Source organism: Dasypus novemcinctus, chromosome 3, assembly GCF_030445035.2.
Source record: "Dasypus novemcinctus isolate mDasNov1 chromosome 3, mDasNov1.1.hap2, whole genome shotgun sequence".
In the NCBI taxonomy this organism is placed as follows: Eukaryota; Metazoa; Chordata; class Mammalia; order Cingulata; family Dasypodidae; genus Dasypus; species Dasypus novemcinctus.
Genome location: NC_080675.1, coordinates 10,366,794 through 10,387,405, shown reverse-complemented (window position 1 = coordinate 10,387,405; position 20,612 = coordinate 10,366,794). Strand labels below are relative to the sequence as shown.

Sequence of the window (20,612 nt, the reverse complement as noted above, 5' to 3'; positions counted from 1 at the left end):
ATAATAGTGTTAATATCAGGCCAAAATGAAATCAAAGCAAACTATGGACAGTAGTGTATAGCAATATGTTAATAATCTCCCATTAAGGGTATTTAAAAAAAGAGAGAATATACTAAGTGTAAGAAACTAGTCAAAAGATAACACATATTGTTTGACTCCTACATATACAAATATATACACGAAATATAAATACAGATAAATTAGAGAGACAGAAACAGAATAGCAGGTATGTACAGCAGGGGAAGGAAGGAGAGGTTAAGACTTGATTGTTAAGGAGAGAGTTTTTTTGGTTTGTCTGGTTCTTGTTTTTTATTACTATTTCTAGTAGTGGTAGTAGTAATAGTGATAATATTAGTGAAGTAATGAAAATGCTCTAATAATGATTGAAGTGCTGAATGCACAACTATGTGATTATACAAATACTACTGATTGTGCACACTAGATGGATTAAATGCTTTATGAATATGTACCAATAAAATTTATTTGAAAAGGAAAAATCAATCAATCAATCATAATAGTAACTGGGAAGAGATGGACAAGCAGAGGGCAAAAAGGAGTCAAAAGAAGCCAGGAGGAAAAGGGAATTCCTACCACAGAATCAACTGAGAGATGAATCCTGAACTGGGGTTACTATTTCTAAATGCAAGTAAAGTGGGGACCACATACAAATAAATACATGAGTTGACTATCTGGCTATAGAAAGAAAAGCCAATACAACCTCATTATTACCAGCGCATATATACATTAAAGAACAATCTTCAAAACTCTAAAATAACTTTGTTTTCAACATTCAATTATTTACCTAAAAAACACAGGCTGATCACTAAATGATGCTTCTTCAGCTGAGAAATCCTTCTCTTCCTCCCCATTAATCACTTCCACTGACTTGGCACTATCATTTTGGGAAGGTTGTTTTGGCCGAGGAAGAGAAATAACGAGATTTGGCTCCTTTGAAGTGCTTAAGTGCCTTGGCAAACTGCAGGTGACATCAGCTCCAGGAGACTTTTTAACTGAAAATGTGACATGGACATTTGAAAAATTAGGTATACTTCTAATTTTAATTAAGCAACGATTTAAACCAATCAAGATTAAACTTGCTTTGCTACATTTCATTTAATAAAAACAATTATTGCTACAGAGAAATTTTGTTTTCACCTTTTAAATTATTACTTTTACATAAAAACTATATTTTCATAAATTAACAAAAACAAACCTGAAAATACTTATATAAACAGGAATAAAACTATAAGCACATTTTCCAACAAGCCTCATGATAATCAAAACCAATTCAAGGAGCAGATATGGCTCAAGTGGTTAAGTGCTGGCTTCCCACATGGGAGGTCCTGGGTTCAGTCCCTGGTACCTCCTAAAAACAAACAACAGCAACAACAAAAATCAATGCAAGTACTTGCTAAACCTTTTTCAAACTACATATTTAATACCTTCTGGATCTGGAGTCGTTAAAAGCTCTACTTCTGTGGAAAGACTTGTGAAAAAATCTTTCAGGAAGAACAGGGCATCCTAAGATTAAGAGAGAGAATTATAACTAAATGGAAAAAAAAATACCTATTTCTAAGTCTATGAAACAAAGTATTCTAAAATCCCATATTTTACTAGTTATTCATATGCAGCTGTCATTTACTGATTCCTTATTCTGTGTCAGGCATTGTTCTTATTTACACACATGCACACAGGTATCTTTCCCTGCTAATTCTCACGACTCTGAAGAAATTAATTTTATAGATGAGAAAATAAGACATAAAATTGCTCAAGATTAGAAAGGTTTTCTAAATCAAGGAATGTTTTAGTTTCCCAAAAATAGAGCATTCTCTTTCTTATTTGGCATTAGTTCTCATTCTAAATTGGGAGTGGTAACATCATTAATAATAATAACAGTAGTAGCTAGCAGGTACCGAATATTTACTGTGTGAGTTTATTTCTGTTTTTACCACTATGATATACTCCCTTAATACATTTTCTTCACTGGATATGAAATTCAAAATAAAAATTAAAAATACATAAAACTGCCCATTCCTAGGGTCTCTTAAGAAGTTTTATAATTACAAATTAAAACATATGGATGTCTTGTTGATGCATATACAAGCCATTATCTGCCCAATATTAGCAGCTTTATTTTGCCTAAGTCACTTAAATGAACCAACATATTTTAGAGGATATAAAAATTAAATGCTTTGAAGCCTCTTCTTTCTTATTCTTCCCTTCCATTTTAAAAAAATCCTAAATTAATATAAAATGTTAGGGAAGTGGATTTGGCTCAATTGACAGAACGTCCGCCTACCACATGGGAGGTCCAGGGTTCAAATCCAGGGCCTCCTGATCCATGTGGTGAACTAGCCCATGTGCAGTGCTGATGCGCACAAGGAGTGCCATGCCACGCAGGGGTGTCCCCTGCATAGGAGAGCCCCATGTGCAAGGAGTGCGCCCCATAAGGAGAGTTGCCCCACGCGAAAAAAGTTTAGCCTGCCCAGGACTGGCGCCACACACACGGAGAGCTGACGCAAGATAACGTAACAAAAAGAGACACAGATACAGATTCCTGCTGCTGCTGACAAGAATACAAGCGGACACAGAAGAAAACACAGTGAATAGACACAGAGAGCAGACAACTGGTGGGGGGAAAGGGAGAAAAATAAAAATAAATCTTTAAAAATATATATATATATAAAGTTTTACTACTGTACCAAAGGCATTGTGAAGGTGAATTACAGGGTCACAGTATTTGGTTGCAAAGCGGAAAGCGTGACTGACAATTTCAAAGGATCTGATCAACTACAGATCATATTTATCAGAAGTACAAATGATATAAGTGAGAAGACATTTTTCTAGGTAACATGACATATGGGAGGCTGAGAAAAGACTGAAGAAAAAGCAGGCAGGTAGTTTCAACAAAATTGGAAATGTTCTGGTTCTGAAGTAGGGTAGTGGGTTCATGTTTTGTTCATTATGCTGTTATGCTTTACACATTACATATATTATTTTGTAAGCAAGAAATATTACATATTATCAAATTTAACAGTGTATGAAATGCTATTGTTTGGCCACTAGATGGTGATATTTTAATGCTTTAAGTGTTTTGACTTGACCACCTTCAAAAAACAGAAATTCTCAGGTTACTACTTTGCTCTTTAAAAAACAGATGTCACCAGCTGATGATGCAACTAGAAAAAAAGATCTTGAATAAAAGGGGGAAATGATAAAGACAAATGAGTTTATATGTCTAAGAGACTTCAAAATGAGGCGGAAGGTCATCAGAAGGGTTGCACTTAACAGCAGGATCCCAGAGACAGCCAACGTAGATACAACCCCAGGTACTTGTGCTCCTGAGGGCTACGGAGACACACAGGTTCTACTGTCGTGGCAGATGGCTCTGGAGTTCAGTGCCTTGTCAGTGGGCCCTACTTTGAAATTTGTGCTCCTGAGTGTGGAGTTGGACTCAGATGTGACCTTTCTACACATGCCTCTTCTGTCACTTTTATAGAACCCATCATTGGTGCTGGGGTTGGTGTATTAAGGAGACCTGAATCTCTGGACTGGCCATATGCCAGCTGGGCCCTAAGCCTCAGCAGAGTTGCAACTCCTGCCTTCTGGTTTGCTGGACTTGCCCAGGTCAGCTAACAGGGAGGTGAAGATGGCCAACCACCACACCAGGGAACCGAGAGTGCCTACAACTGCAAGTAGGAGAACTGCATCCATCAGCCATGTGGGATCTAAGTTCCCTCTCGATTTAGAGGTGGAGTGGACATCACCATCCCAGGGTCCAGAAGATGGAAGAATAAAATATGGATTAGAGTGTACTTACTGCTATTCTACCATAGAACTATTGTGACTCTAGCAATGGAAGAAATTGTATCATTGATGTGGAAACAGTAACCATGGGAGTTGCTGAGGGCAGGGAAAGGGAAGAAGAGATGTGATGTGGGGGCATTTTCGGGACTTGGAGTTGTCCTAAATGATATTTCACAGAGAGATGCCAGATATTATATATCCTGCCATAACCCATTGTATGGACTGGGGAAGAGTATAAAATACAATGTAAACTATAATTCGTACAGTGCAGCAGTGTTTCAAAATGTATTCGCCAAACGCAATGAATGTGCCACAATGATGAAAGAGGTTGTTGATGTGGGAGGATGGGGGGGGCGGATATAGGAACCTCTTAAGTTTTTTAATGTAAGTTTTTGTGATCTATGTATCTTTTTTAAAAAAAGACAATAAAAAATGCACTAAAAACATGTCTAGAGAGACAGTGATTTTTTACCCATTTTTCAGTACAAATGCACAAAACATCAGAAAAAGGAAGCTTTATGCTAAATTCTTACAACTCAATAAGATGAACAACCCAAATTTAAAACTAGCAAGACTTGAATAGGCAGTTCACAAAAGAAGATCTGCAAATGAACGAAAAGCTCATGAAAAGATGTTTATCATTAGTCATCAGCTACAGCAAACACCAAGTAATATAGCTAGGATTTTAAAAATGATAATACCAAGTTCAGCGAGGATGTGAAGAAGCAACTGTGGACCTCAGACATTACTGTGGGCAATGTATAATGTTATAATCACTTTGGCAAACTGTCTGGCAGCTTATTAAACATACATCTATCCTATGACCCAGAAATTCTGCTTTTATATATATGTACCCAAGAGAAATGAAAACATATAAAAGGCTTTATACAAATTTCATGGCAGCTTCATTCATAAGAGCCTAAAACAAGAAGCAACCCAAATGTAATTTAGAAGTTGACAAATAAATTGTGGTATATCTATACAATGGAATCCTACTCAGAAATAAAAATGAATAGACTGCTGATACAACATACATGAATCTCAGAGATAAAACGTTGAGCAAAGGAAGTCATAAATTCTATTTACATGAAGTTATAAAACAGGAAAAACTAATCTACAGTGACAGAAATGAGATCAGTGGTTACTTTTTTTCAGGTGGGTGGGACTGCAAGGAGACAGCAGGTAAAGAAATTTTTCTGTATTTCTAAAGAGGAAAATGTTTTATATTTCTTGGAGTAGTGGTTACCAAAGTGTATAAATCTGTCAAAGTTTCATACTGTACATACACTTCAGATTTATGCATTTTACTATATGTAAATAATACCTCAATATAGTCAATAAAACAAAACTAAAGAAAATAGCTGGGTTGTTATTCACACTAAACTGTGACTGTAAAATATTTATTTCCAGCTTTAAGGTCCTATGAAGGGGAAATCAACAGTGCAATATGACCTAAAGTGTTCATTCATTTTAATGTCACAATCAGGCAATTAAACTATGATAGCAAAAAATAAACGAAATACCCTAGCTGAGCACTTACCTTACCAAAATATTCTCCCATCTCATCTCACAACCTTGTGTTAGGCCTCAAGGCCTTTAGAAAAATCTTAATTTGGCTAACTCCACTGCATTCTTTAAGACCCAGCTCGAGTGTCACATCCTCCTGAAAGCCTCTCCTGATATCCTGACCCTTCCAATTCCCGGCATGAGTGGGGAGCCCTCTCCTGCTGAAGCATGTCATCCTACACCTACTGTATCACTGTTCTCACCAAGGAGTGCTAAGATTATCTGTTTTATGTCAGTCTTCCCCACTAGACAGATTAAGGATATCTTATTCATTTTTCTATAGCTGGCCTCCTAATAAAGAACCCAGGACAAGATAGGTATTCAGCGAGTGGTTTTGAGTAAGTTCTCCTATCTTCCCTGGACAGATTTCTAGGCAATATGACACTAAAACAAATACCAGACAAAGAGAGGCAGGATATCTTGCCTCCTTCATCTTCTGGATCTCAGACTGCCTAATTATATGACCTGCATGGTCTACCCTCCCTCCTAGATGGGGCGCATCCATCTGCCTCGCTTCCTGCCTACCCTGTGGACATGTTGAGTTTTGGAAGCAATAGTATGTACCTTCATCTGAGATACAGCTTTTTTAAAAACTCAAGAAATGTTCCTTTCGTGCTTAATGTGCATAGTTTAATTAAGATGAATAAGGTCAGGGATGTGATTGGTAAAAATAAATATTACTCAAAACATTACCATTCATTAATTTGTTTTCAAAAGAAAAAAGAACAGAAATATTTGACTTTCTTACTCAGATCACCGTTTTGCTATCTCAAAATAGAGTCTGTCAATCTTAGCAGATGCACACTAGAAAGGACTTTTTTGTATAATAGTAAAGCCCATTAAGGCTTATATAAGCATGGCTTTGTTTTCCTAGGTTTCATAACTCAGGGAATTATCTCCCATTCCTCCTCAGTGTATTCACAAAATTTATTTCCCTGACTGCTTTTGCCAAGATTACTTTATCCCCATTTCAAAAATCATAATACTTTGCAGTTCTACAAAATAAATTAAGCTTGATAAAAGAAAAAACAGTCTATTAAAGAAAATTGGGTTTGCAAAGTTTGAAAGAATGATGTACTAAAGATACATCTTGCTCAGAGTCTTGCTCACACTGGTGATTTCTATAGATCAATTTTCCCATAAATTTGTCTTCGTCATCTTACTAGGCCAATATATGGACAAATTAAATTAAAATATGGATATCAAAAGATGTTATGAGGAAACATAAATCTAAAGTACTTCCCAGCAGATCTGACCCAAAGCTCAAACACTACAAACGTGAATGTAAAATATTATGCTAAATTTCTGTGCTTCACAATACATTTTCTCTGAGATAGTCTTTATATTTTATTTAAAATGTAAACATTTAAGTTCATTCCTCAAATGCCTGTTACTTGCTTTTAGTGGACAAGTTATGCAAGTTTTATTTGAATAACTAATCAATAATATTCAATCAATGTTTTTAGGCAGATGACTAATGATCGCACATTTAAATACTTCCAACCCTAGCTCATACCAACGTAAAAGACGACTTTATTTCAAAGCAGAGTTTTTTTTAAAACTACATTTACGTTCCTCAGTTTTTACATTCTTCAGTTTATAACAATATTGAACATTACTGAATCTTTAATATACTGTGCCAGGCACCATGCTAAATGTTTTACATACACAATTCTCATTTAATACTAATTAATTTTTGAAACACATTATATTATACATATTAGTATTTCCCCCATTTTATCAATGAGGATACTGAGGTATGAAGAAGTTACGTAACTTACCCAAAAGCCACACAACAGTAAAAGTTAGAGAACTGACATTTGAACTCAGGTCTGACTCCAAACCCATGCTCTTCACCACTCTCCCGACCTACTACAGAACATCGTATTTTCATATATCTTAAATATACAAGGTTTCTGAAAAAGGCATCAACTATGTTTTAAACAGTCCTGTGGTCAAGGTACCAGAAGAATGTGATGGGATGCTTGGTAAAATATGGGAAAGTGAATTTCTTCATGCCTTTCCATAATCACACAAATGTATGACTCATGCTTACAATACAAACCTGGTCAATATTGAGGCGAAGGGGCATCAGTGACACTCTCAAGCAGCATTCCTGTGGTGACCGACCAGACTCTGGGCGCACATGTAATGCTTTAATTGTCAGCTACAAGACAAGAGAGAGGAAAATAATTTTCCCCAATGATATTATGACCTCATCCTCATTAAAAGAAGAAAAAAGAAAAAATCCTTATTCCTGTTTTTATATTAGAACAAAAAGTAGAACTGTTTACCCTCTTTCTTTGAAAGTCTGAATCCAACTTTTTCGGGTTACACACCCCTTTGAAAATCTAATGAAGGATACAGGCTCTATTCTGGGGGGGTGGGGGGGGGAATGCAAATAGATAATGTATTTGCACCTCAAAGGAGTCTGCTGAATTCTGAGGCTCTTCCACAGGGCAATATTCTAAATGACACTTCTATAAAGACCCACCACAATCCAGGGCTAGTCCCTTCTGCCTTACTAAACTTTTAAAAATGCCAGGTATCTGGAATACATTCAGCAACAGTTAATATTATGTGTAGATCACTATGGATTTCTGCTTTGCCTCAAGTATCAATATGCTTGCAATTACAGTTAAAGGGCCTTAGAAGTGACATGAAAAATAATCTTTAAAACATAAAACTTTTAAGCAGCAAAAATTAACATGAGAAAAAAATATCCAGTAATTTCTCCACTCTAATTCCCCTGCAGTTAGATACATGACAACGCTTTTCCAAAATTAGCATAACAACAGAAAAAATATGAGGTTTAAAACCTTACCATGTTGGAATGAGCTTTCCGAGGCATTTCTTTGCTGCAGTACAGATATAAAAATTTATTCATTTGTGATGTTGCCAAACGGTCTCGAATTTCAAGCTCCTGAACAATGAACACCTGCCGTGAGACAGGGTGTTCTAAAAAGCTGGAATCACATTCGGGCTTGTGTGAGGGAAACACCTCATGCTGAAACTTCACCTTAACAGACAGAAGAAGGGACATAGAACAATCTTTACATTTTATTTAAATTCTATTTTCTATTGCAAATGTAAAATATGACTTCTTCATTTTCTTTGACTTCTACCTCAGATTTCAGCTCTACTTTCAGGTAACAATATAACATTCCTTGATTTGTTCACTCATTGAGCTCTGTGTACCCTACTTTACAAGGGTAAGCTTGACTAACATTTCTTATTTTGCCAAGCAAAACCCTCAGGGTTTCAAGCAAAACCCTCAGGAGGAATAGGACAAAATTATTATCTTACACACCTAGGAAACTGCTTGAAAAGAAATTAATGTCAGTGTGGTTCAAGTTTCCAAAAGGGGAAAAATATACTGTTAAAAATATGGAATTGGAAGTACTTCCGTATTCCTATGCTAAACACATTAATATAAGACACTAGTCATCATCCTGGACAAACTGATGGAATTAAATGCATAAAATGTGAATGGTGGCATGGCCCGACTAGCCTCTACCTGTTCAAAGAACCCACTCCATTCATGGATAAACACAAGCCTTAACAATAGATACTCTAGGGCAGTGGTTCCTAAGTGTGGTCTCAGCAGCAGCAGCAGCTTCACCTGGCCCCACCCCAGACCTACTGAATCTGCAGTCAGGCCCAGAAACCTGAGTTTTAACAAGCCCTCCAGAAGATTCTGATACACACTTCAGTCTGTGAACCACTGTTCTAGGAGCAGCTTGTCTCAGAAACATTTGAGAAAGACAAAGAGGTAAGAGCTTGCACATTTTCAATCCAAAGACTTGGTTGGGTCTAAAGACTCAGGACTATAACAGGGGAGGTACCAAAGAACAAATACCAATGCTCCTACTTAAATGGATCTTTCCTTTCAAAATGCCATCCTATCTAGCCCCATCAAGACATAATCATCACCATTACTCCAGAAAGTTCCCTCATGCTCCTTTTCAGTCAATTGCCAGTCTCCCAGAGGCAACCATGTTCTCATTTTTTTCTACCATTGATTAGTCGTGCCTGTTCCTGAATTTCATATAAAGGGATTCTCTTATGTAAGGCTTGTTTCACTCAGCAAAATGTTTGGAGATTCAACCAATAGTCCAATCCTTTTATATTGCTAAGCAGTTTTCTATTTCATGAATATACAATAGTTTACTTATTCTCCGGTTGATGCATATATGGCATCCAGTTTTTGGCCATGACGAATAAAACTGCTATAAACATTACAAAAAAAAAAAAAAAAAAAGCCATCATACCTTGCTTAACTGTATTTCCATTAAAAAGTCATGGTTCCTTCCTTTTCCCCCACATACTGTATTACGTCCATGTCTCGTGGGTGTGTGAGAAGGTGAACTATGCGGACTACTACAAAAGAGAGGAAAAAAACAAAAAACTCTTGTTGAAGGAATATTCCAAGAAAGTCAATGAATGACATCAGGAAAAACAGGATTTAATAACAAAAGAGAAAAGATTACAGAACTATTAAATGTTGCTGTTAATTTATTAACATAAATCAAAATCACATCTTCAAACACTTTAGAGAAATTGTGAACGTTATTCTATTATTGTCACTAATCACCTGCTTCCTGAATATTTAGGTCTATAGAAAAAACTAATTGATATTGTCCTTGTGGTTCAAACCATAGGACAGACTTAGAAATGAGACCTCCTATGAGTTTCTTCTGTTACCTCAGGAACTTTATATAGTCAAGGGTCCAAGTCCAAGAAATCCCAGTTAATTTAGCAAAATAAAGTCTGACGTTTACTTTAAATCAGTTTTAAACAGAAAAAGTTACTAAACTGTTGTGCCAAGTGTTTCCACTTCATGAAGCCTTTTCTGAACCTCCCCACCCCAATAATTCTTGTTCCAGCTATATGTATTCTTTTTTTTTTTTTTTTTTTTTTTTTTAAAGATTTATTTATTTAATTTCCCCTCCTTCCCTGGTTGTCTGTTCTCGGTGTCTATTTTGCTGCGTCTTGTTTCTTTGTCCGTTTCTGTTGTCATCAGCGGCTCGGGAAGTGTGGGCGGCGCCATTCCTGGGCAGGCTGCTCTTTCTTTTCACGCTGGGCGGCTTTCCTCACGGGCGCACTCCTTGCGCGTGGGGCTCCCCCACGCGGGGGACACCCTTGCGTGGCACGGCACTCCTTGCGCGCATCAGCACTGCGCATGGCCAGCTCCACACAGAGTCAAGGAGGCCCGGGGTTTGAACCGCGGACCTCCCATATGGTAGACGGACGCCCTAACCACTGGGCCAAAGTCCGTTTCCCTATATGTATTCTTATTCTCTCTACCCAATCCTTTCCTAGAATAACTGAATAACTGGTTAACTAGTAGATGTTCATGAATCACAGATTCCGTATTTATGAATTCACCTATTTGCTAAAATTCATTTGTACCTCCAAAATCAATATTCTCAGTGTTTTTGTGATCATTTGTGGACAGGCATAAAGTGGCAAAAAAAAATTGAGTCACCCAACACGCACATTCCCAGCTGAGGTTGAATAGGTGACATTCTGCCTTCTTGTTTCAGCCCTCATACTGTAAACAAGTATCCTCTCCATGGTGTATTTAATTCCATGTTTATCTCATTTTTTGTGCTCTTTGTTGGCGATTTCACTGTTTCAAATGGTCCCCAAGTATAGTGCTGAAATGCTGGCTAGTGTTCCTGAGTGCAAGAAGGCTGGGGTACGCCTTACAGAATATATGGGTTAGATAAGCTTTGTTCAGGTCTGAGTCATGGGTCTGGACTCACACTGTTAGCACAAGTTCAATGTTAATGAATCAACGTGTGTGTGTGTGTGTGTGTGTGTGTGTGTGTGTGTGTGTTTTGAAACAGAAACACATGAAACAAGGTTATATTCTGGCTGGATGATGAAAATATTGTGATCAGAAGCTCACAGGAACTTAACCCTCTATTTCTCCTAGAAGCAATGGCTCAACATATACTGAGTATTTTATAGAACATAAGTATTTTATAGAACATAACTACCATGAGTAACAAGAATCAACTGGACTTAAGGAGAACAGAGACTATGCTAGGTATGCTTGATGCTGCAGATTCAGGGGTATGCATGGGGACTGCCTTGCACTAAAACTTCATTTCATTGCCTTCATTTGCTCCCATAACTGTTTCTCCCTTTTGAACCAAGGGCAGGGATGTTTCTTACTCCTTTATGTGAATATGCTATAACACAGGTTCTGGCACAGGGCAGGTACCTAAAAATTTTGTTGCATGGAAATAATATAAGACATCATTTTAATAAAAATGTAAACAATGCACATAAGTTCATAAATAGCAAACTTTAAGAGTAACATTTAAATTATGTAGTTTTTATATTACATTAATAATTAAAATAAATCAATATAATTTTCTATAAAAAGAATATACCTGGCCTGCCAATTAAACTTAAATAGAAATTAACTTACATATAACTTTTAGCTGGAGAAGCAGGAGGGACTGTTCCAAAATCTTTTCCTCCATAAAGATGCCAAACAAGGGAGACTTCCTTAACAACATAGCGAATTACAGGAATGGGAAAGTGTAACGGGGCTTTGCTTGTATCAATCTTCTTAACAGGCAGACTAAAATAATTGTCTCTTATCACAATTGCATCATCAACCATTATTTTTACAACTGGTTCCTCTTCCTTTTCCTAAAATAAAGAAACAGGTAACTCATATTGTCTTATCTCATTAGGAACCACAGATTACAAACTATCTCATGGGATTTCTTGATTCTTCAACCTTTTAATAATTTCAATATATAAAATGGGATGGTAATTATTGACCACTTATCCACAAAATAAAGTCTCTGTTCTATGTAAATCATTCCATAACCATTTCTTTGTAGTCTACAATTTGATTTTTACTACTTGTTTGACAACCAAAAGGCAGAGATTTAGTATATATATATATGTATATGTATACACACTTTGTTGTATGAAATGAATACTGCATTCCAAACCAAAGCTGTGACATACTTTAACATACTTACCAAATTACTATGTTCCTAATAGGAGGTTTAACCTGAGTTCGATTGTTTTGATTTTTTAAAAATTAACAAGAAAGTTCTCAGACTTCAGTAATAAATACAATTATTCTAAGTCACCTTCTGGGCAGCTCGCACACAGACACAAAAAAATTAACCAACCATCAGCCTTCACACGAACACATCTTATCTTTCCCAATCCTGGCACTAGCAATTAGTAAAACACTTCTTTCTGCCATTTAATTTCACAACCTTGAAGAGTTATCTTACCACATATAAAGTGGATAGTACAATCATCTATGTAAGATGTTTTGCAAAGATAAAGAATTTTTCTCCAAGTCTCTGAGAGATGTGTTGTAGAAATAGTAAAGCAAAGCAAACATTTACAAAGCATCAGTAGTAAATAACAAAACTATTTCTGAGCTATCAAAAGTTAAAATCTTAAGAATACTCTGTGCTCAATTTGATTTGCAACACTATTAAAGCCCCAATAATGTTATCAATTTATTACCTGAATGCTTGCTTTGGGTGCAAAAAGAATGCAAAAGTCATCATTTTCAGTGGGCACACCTGCCACTGCATCACTAATCAAGTGGTGAGTGAAGGAGGCATAAGTGGGGCCCGGCTCCTGTGACACATTCCCACTCTCATCTGGAAACAGGAAGAGGTCTGAACAACAGGGTTCCTGGATTTGAGATTTTTCATCCAAAACACCTATGAAAAGATTCCACCATTCAATTTTGGCACATTCTGAAACACCAACCACAAGAAACCACTTGTTATCTAAGACACTATGTTGAATGCTTTCACCTGCAATCTCGTTTTATCCTGCAGCCCTCTGATGAAACTGGGGCTCAAGGAGAGGTTAACTAACTTACCCAAAGCGACTACTAATAAATTTGAAGTCTTCTAAGAAAATAGTAACTGATGGTTTCATAAATTTAGAGACAGTTCTTTCTCAGTTATTTGGATTTAGAGGAGCTCAAAGAACTCAGCAGCAGCTGTACAGTGGTGACTGGAGCTCTGCTTTTGCTGGGACTTCAGACTGACAGTTCTGTGCCATGGCTGGGTAGAACTCTGTAAAAACCTTTTTGGGCAACATCACAAGGGCAGGTGAAAACTGGTTACATCTAGCAGTGCTTTACCTAAAACGAAAATATTCGTGTTCTGGGGATGCAACTGGAGGGTGAGCATGTTTTAGGCAAAGAAGAAGGGCAGTGATTCCAAGTAATAAGAAGATTACTTCTTGGGGTACTGGATACCCCAACAGGACACATATTCTGAGGTGGCTATCTCAATATGAAGTTCATTAAAATCTGTAGATGAACATAACTTTTTAAAATATATTTTTATTACAGAAGTTGTGACTTACAAAACAATTAAGCATACATGCAGAATTCCCATACAACAACCCTTCCCAACACACCATGCCGTTGTGGAACATTTGTTACAGATTATGAGAGAATATCATCAGACTACTACCATTATGATCCACAGTGTACTTCTGGCACATTATTTCCTTACCCCTATTATTAAAACAGTATATCTTTGGCATTGGTGCAAGAATATTACAGTATTGCTGTTAACTATAGTCCATAGGTAACATTAATTGTATTTTTCTCATGCTTCTCCACATTCCCACCACCCTGCAATGGTGAAGTACATCTGTTCTAGTTCACAGAAAGACATTCTTGAATTTGTACTATTAACCACAATTCTCATCCACCTCTGAGTTCACCATGTTATTCAGCCCCTACATTATTCTCTAGCTTTCTTTCAGTTGATATTTACATCCCTAGACTACTCTTTTCAGCCACGATCCCATTTATAAACCAGCTGCTACTATGTAATACCATCAACTTTATCCCTTTCCACACATCTTCAGGCAAGTTAATTAAAGCATCTACATACATTAAGCATCAGTACTCCTTCACAGCCCCCCACTAATCTAAAAACCTAAACTCCATGTGTTTATTCTTCATATTTAGTTCATATTATGAGATCACACAGTAGTTATCATTTTCTGTCTGGCTTATTTCACTTAGCAGAATGTCTTCAAGATTCATCCATGTTATCACATATGTCCCAATTTCATTTCTTCTTACTGCAGCATAATATTCCATTGCCTGCATACACCACATTTTGTTTATCTATTCATTGGTTGAATAGACACTTGGGTTGTTTTCATCTTTTGGCAATTGTGAATAATGCCATTGGGAACAACGGTGTACAGATGTCTGTTCATGTCACGGTTTTCAGTTCTTCTGGATATATTCCTAATACAGGAATTGTTGAATCATAAGACAGTTCTATATTTAGCTTCCTAAAGAACCGCCAAACTGTCTTCCACAGAGGCTACACCATTTTACAATCTCAGCAACAGTGAAGGAGTGTTCCTATTTTTCCACATCCTCTTCAGCACTTACTGTTGTTTTTTTAAATAATGGCCATTAATGCAGTGTGAGATAATATCTCATTGTCCTTTGATTTGCATTTCCCTAATAGCTAGTGATAGGACACATTTTTGCATGCTCTTTTTAGCCATTTGTATTTCCTCTTTGGAGAAATATCTTTTGCCCATTTTTTAATTGGCTTACTCTTTTATTGTTTAGTTGTATGATCTCTTTATATAGAATGAAAACCAAACCCTTATTAGATATGTGGTTTCCAAATATTTTCTCCTGTTGAGTGGACTGCATTTTCACCTTCATGACAAAGGCCTTTGAATCCAAAAGTGTTCAACACCTTTACCTGTGTTTTCATTCACTGCTCGTGCTTTTGGTGTAAGATTTACGAATGAGCCACCTAACACCAGCTCTTGGATATGTTTTCCTACATTTTCTTCTAGGAGCATTATGGTTCTAGCTTTTATATTTAAGTCTTTTATCCATTTTGAGTTAATTTCTGTATAAGGTGTGAGATAGGGGCCTCTTTCTTTCTTTTGGCCATGGATAATTCAGCATCATTTGTTGAATAGACTGTTCTTACCCAGCCAGGTGGGTTTGACAGGCTTGTCAAAACTCACTTGACCATAGATATGAGGATCTGTTTCTGAACCATAAATTTGGTTCCATTTGTCTATGTATCTATCTCTATGCCAGTATCATGCTGTTTTTACCATGGTAGCTGGGTAATAAGATTTAAAGTCTGGAAATGAAAGTCCTCCAACTTCGCTCTTCCTTTTTAAGATGTTTCTGGCTATTTGGGGTCCCTTACCCTTCCAAATAAAATTGATAAATGTGTTTTCCATTTGTTTTAAAAATGCTGGTGAAATTTTTATTGGGATTGCATTGAATCTCTATATCAATTTAGGTAGAATTGACATCTTAATGATATTTAGTCTTCCTATCCAGAGCATGGAATGGTCTTCCAATTATTTAGGACTTCTAAAATTTCTTTTAGCAATGCATTGTAGTTTTCTGAATACAGGTCCTTTATGTCCTCGGTTAAGTTTATTCCTAAATATTTTATTCTTTTAGTCGCTATTGTAAATGGAATTTTTTTCCTGACTTCCCCTCAGATTGCACATTACTAGTGCAAAGAAACACAACTGATTTTTTTGCATATTGATGTTATATCCTGACACTCTACTGAAATAGTTTATTAGCTCTAGCTGCTTTGTTGTAGATTTTCTGGCACTTTTTAGGTATAGGATCATATCAACTACAAATAGCAAATGTTTTACTTCTTCCTTTCCAACTTGGATGCCTTTTCTTTTTCTTGCCTGACTGTTCTAGCTAGATCCTCTAGCACTGTACTGAACAACAGTGGTAACAGTGGGCCTCCTTGTCTTGTCCCTAATCTCAATGGAAAAGATTTCAGTCTTTCACCACTGAGTACAACGTTAGCTGTGGGTTTTTCACATATGGTCTTTATCATGTTGAAAAAGTTTCCTTCAATTCCTATCTTTTGTAGAATTTTTATCAAAATATATTTTGTCAAAGGCTTTTCTGTATCAATCGATAGGATCATGTGATTTCTCTTCTTCACTTTATTAATGTGGTCTATTACACTGAATGATTTTCCTGTGTTGAAAAACCCTTGCATTCCTGGTATAAAACTCACTTGATTACGGTAATTTTAACATGGTGTTGGGTTCGATTAGCAGGTATTTTGTTGAGGATTTTTGCATTTGTATTCATTAGGGAAATGGGTCTGTAATTTTCTTTCTTTATAAGATCTTTACCTGGATTTGACATTAGAATGATTTTCATAGATTGAGTTTGGCAGCATTCCTTCTTGTTCAATTTTTTGGAAGAACTTGAGTAAGATTGGTATTAAATCACCTTTGAATGCTTGGGTAGAACTTACCTGTGAAACCATCTGGTCCTGGGCTTTTCTTTTTGGGGAGTTGTTTGATGACTATTTCAATCTCTTTACTTGTGATTGGTTTGTCAAGGTCTTCTATATCTTCTAGGATCAGTGTAGGTTGTTCATACATTCCTGGTAATTTCCATTTATCTACATTGTCTAGTATGTTGGCATACAGTTGTTCATAGTATCCTCTTATGATCCCTTTTATTTCTGTGGGATTAATAGTAATGTTCCTGTTTTCATTTTCTATTTTATTTGCATCCCCTCTTTTTTTTCTTTCTAAGTCTAAGAGTTTGTCAATTTTGTTAATCTTGAAGAACCAACTTTTGGTTTTGTTAATTCTACTTTTTTTTTTTCTCAAGTTCATTTATTTCTGATCTGATCTTTGTTATTTCATTCCTTTTACTTGCTTCAGGATTAGTTTGCTCTTCTTTTTCTAGTCCTTGCATCTGTGTAGCTAGGTCATTGATTCTTTCCTTTTTTTTAAATATAAGCATTAAGGACTATAAATTTCCCTCTCAGCACTGCCTTTGCTGCACTCCATAGGTTCTGATAGGTTGTGTTCTAATTTTCATTTGACTCAAGGTATTTATTATTTCTCTCTGAATTTCTTTGTTGGCCCACTGATTATTTAAGAGTATGATGTTTAATCTCCATATATTTGTGAATTTTCCCTCTTTCTGCTTCTTATTGATTTCCAAATTTAATCTATTATGATCAGAGAAAGTACTTCGTATAATTTCAATCTTGTTGAATTTATTGAACGCTGCTTTGTGACCCATCATAAGGTCTATTCTGGAGAAAGATCCATGAGTACTTGAGAATGTATACCTGCTGCTTTGGGGTGCAATGTTCTGTATATATCTATTAGGTTTAGTCCATTGATCATATTATTCAAGCTCTGTTTCTTTATTGATCTTCTGCCCAGATATTCTATCCAATGCTGAGAGTGATGTATTAAAATCTCCAACTATTACTGCAGATACTGTTTTCCCCCTGAAAAGGCTTCCTCGTCTGTCTGCCCATTGTCTGCTTTCTGTGTTTGCTTGTTGTCTCTGCTCATTGTGTCTGGTCACTGTCCACTCGTTGTCTGCTCATCTTCTTTAGGAGGCACCAGGAACCAAAGTCAAGACCTCCCATGTGGAAGGGAGGCACCCAATCACTTGAGTCATATCTGCTCCCTGCTTGTTGCATCAGCTCATGTTCTTTAGGAGGCACCAGGAACCAAACCCAGGACCTCCCACAGGCAAGTCAGGTGCCCAACTGCTTGAGTCATATCAACTTCCCCAGAGATAGATAATTCTCCTGTCAGTTTTGCCAGTGTTTACCTCATGTATCTTGGGCCATCCTGTTTAGGTGCATATACATTTATGATTGTTATTTCTTCCTGGTAAATTGCCACTGCTATTAATATATAAGTCCTTCCTTGTCTCTAATAATATTTTTGCTTTTAAAATCTATTTCATCTTATATAAGTATAGCTATTCCAGCTTATTTTGTGTGTGTGGTTACTCTATGCATGGAATATCCAAACCTTTCATTCTCAATCATTGGTATCCTTGTGCCAAAGGTGAGTCTCTTGTCAACAGCATATAGAGGACTCAAATTTTCTTATAAATATCCTAAACTTGCCCTCATTTTTGAAAGACAATCTTGCTAGATAGAAGATTCTTGCCTGGTAGTTTTTCTCTTGCAGTATCTTAAATATGTCATACCACTGCCTTCTTCCCTCCATGGTTTCTGATGAGAAATTGGCACTTAATCTTATTGGGTATCCCTTATATGCAATGCATTGCTTTCTCTTGCTGCTCTTAGAATTCTATCTTTGGCATTCAATATTCTGATTAGTATGTGTCTTGGCAGTCTATTCAGATTTATTCAGATGGGAGTATGTTGTGCTTCTTGGACACAGTTATCTATGTGTCCTTTGATAGGGCTGGCAAATTTTCTACCATTATTTCTTCAATATTTCTTCTGTCCCTTTTCCCTTCTCATACTCCTTCTGAGACACACATGACACATATGTTTGCATGTCTCTTGCTGTCATTTAGTGCCCTGAGACCCTGTTCAATTTCTCCTCCTTTTCTTCATCTGTTCCTTTGTGTATCTGCTTTCAGAGGCCATGGCCTCAAGCTCACCAATCCTTTCTCTTGCCTCCTCAAATATGCTTTTATATGCCTCCCCCATATTTTTTTTTATTTTCCAGTATATTTTTAATTTCATTTATTGTGCCTTATCATTCCCATAAGATCTATTTTTCTATGCATGCCTTCAAATTCTTCTTTGTGCTCACCCAGTGTCTTCTTAATATGCTTAATCTCTTTAGCCATCTCATTGACTTTATTAAGGAGATTTGTTTGAACATCTATGATTAGTTGTCTTAACTCATTTATGTTATCTGGAGGCTTATCTTGTCCTTTCTTCCTGTTCTCTGGTATGGATTATAAATTTTTGCTGGTGTCTTGGCATCTGACTTACCAAATGTATTTATTCCAGGCACAGTTTCTCTCTTTGGTTTAGGGCTTCCTTGCCCTTTCTCCCTTGTTGGTTGTATAGTAGGAGCCAAGGATGTAGGTGGTACTGTAAGCTGTGGAGCCTGAAGCTGCCTACATTGCCCCAGGGACCAAGGAAGCTTCTCCCACCTTTCTCTGCTGCCAGAGATAGAGACAGAGCCATAGCCATATATAATAATCCAAGTCATATAGGCCAAAACCATCTGTAGTTGCACAGAAGGACTGATGAAGCTTCACATCCCTTTGTCCCCTGCCTGGGGCAGGGATGGAGCTGCAGATGTGGGCAACAATCTATGCTGTGTGGGACCAAAATGACCGCAGTTGCCCAGGTAGAATGACATAGCACTGGCCCCCCTCTTCCCCTACCAGGGGAGAGGATGGGCTCTCTGGAGTGCCCAACAATCTAATCCATGTAGGCTGAATGTGCCTGCAGTTGCCCTAAGAGGCTGAGACAATACTGTCCTTTCTGCCCTTTAGGGCGTGGGGATGGAACCATAGGCATCCAACAATTCAATTCGTGTAGGCCGAAAGTGCCTGCCATTGTCTAGAGAGGTTAAGGAAACATTAGCCCCCTCCTATCTTATTATGGGTGGGGGTGGATTCACAGGTGCCCAAGAGTCCAGACTGCACAGGCCAAAAGTGCCTGCCATTGCCTGGAAAGGCTGAGTAAATACAGCTTTCCTTCTATGCTATGGTGGGAAGGGCAGGGATGGAGGTAGAATCACAAGCACTCAACAAACTATTTTGTGCATTCCAAAAGCACCTGCAGTTGCCTGGAAAGGCTGAGGAAACACAGCTCTCCTATCCTATGTGGGGAGAGGACAGGGGTGGAGACGGAATAAAAGGCACTCAACAAACCAGTTCGTGCAGGCGAAAAGCACCTGTAGTTAACCAGACAGGCTGGGGAAACAGTGCCACCCTCTTGTCCTATTGGGGGTGAGGGTGGAGCCACAGGCGCCCAACAGACAAGTTCATGCAGGCCAAAAGCTCCTGCAGTTTGCCCAGATAGGCTGAGGAAACACCAGCCCCCTCCTATCCTATGGGGGGAGGGCAGGGTTGGAGATGGGATCAAAAGCACTCAACAAACCAGTCTCTGTGGACTGAAAGCATCTGATTTTCAATCAGCCCCGCTTCCCCTCATGCCAGGAGCAGAGTTAAGATGCAGCTACTGACCTCTTTCTGACTTGGACAGGTTCAAACTTCAGCTATTAGTAGGACTTCACCATAGCCAGCTGAATTTACTGATCAGTGGCTGAAGTTGGTGGCCACCCATTTCTTCCTCCCCAGCTCTTGGGAAACAGAGCTTCCAATTCCAGCCACAGAATAGTTCCCGAGGTGGCTTATGCCACCCAGTGGAGGATGCACAGCAGCCTCCGTGACATGGAATGCTCTATTCATGCAACTTCGC

The 20,612-nt window shown here is 37.5% G+C and overlaps 1 protein-coding gene across 1 annotated transcript in view; it reads right to left on the bottom strand.

The window, feature by feature from the left end:
• The window catches only part of ATG2B (autophagy related 2B), an 88,976-nt gene that overhangs the window by 8,928 nt on the left and 59,436 nt on the right, over window positions 1-20,612 (bottom strand). Inside the window, exons 30-36 of the mRNA XM_058291981.1 lie at window positions 12,889-13,091; window positions 11,816-12,042; window positions 9,645-9,753; window positions 8,198-8,392; window positions 7,439-7,540; window positions 1,443-1,521; window positions 803-1,010 (exon numbers count right to left, since the gene is read on the bottom strand). Of these exons, the coding sequence (XP_058147964.1) occupies window positions 803-1,010; window positions 1,443-1,521; window positions 7,439-7,540; window positions 8,198-8,392; window positions 9,645-9,753; window positions 11,816-12,042; window positions 12,889-13,091 (1,123 nt within the window). The remainder of the gene's footprint in view (window positions 1-802; window positions 1,011-1,442; window positions 1,522-7,438; window positions 7,541-8,197; window positions 8,393-9,644; window positions 9,754-11,815; window positions 12,043-12,888; window positions 13,092-20,612) is intronic.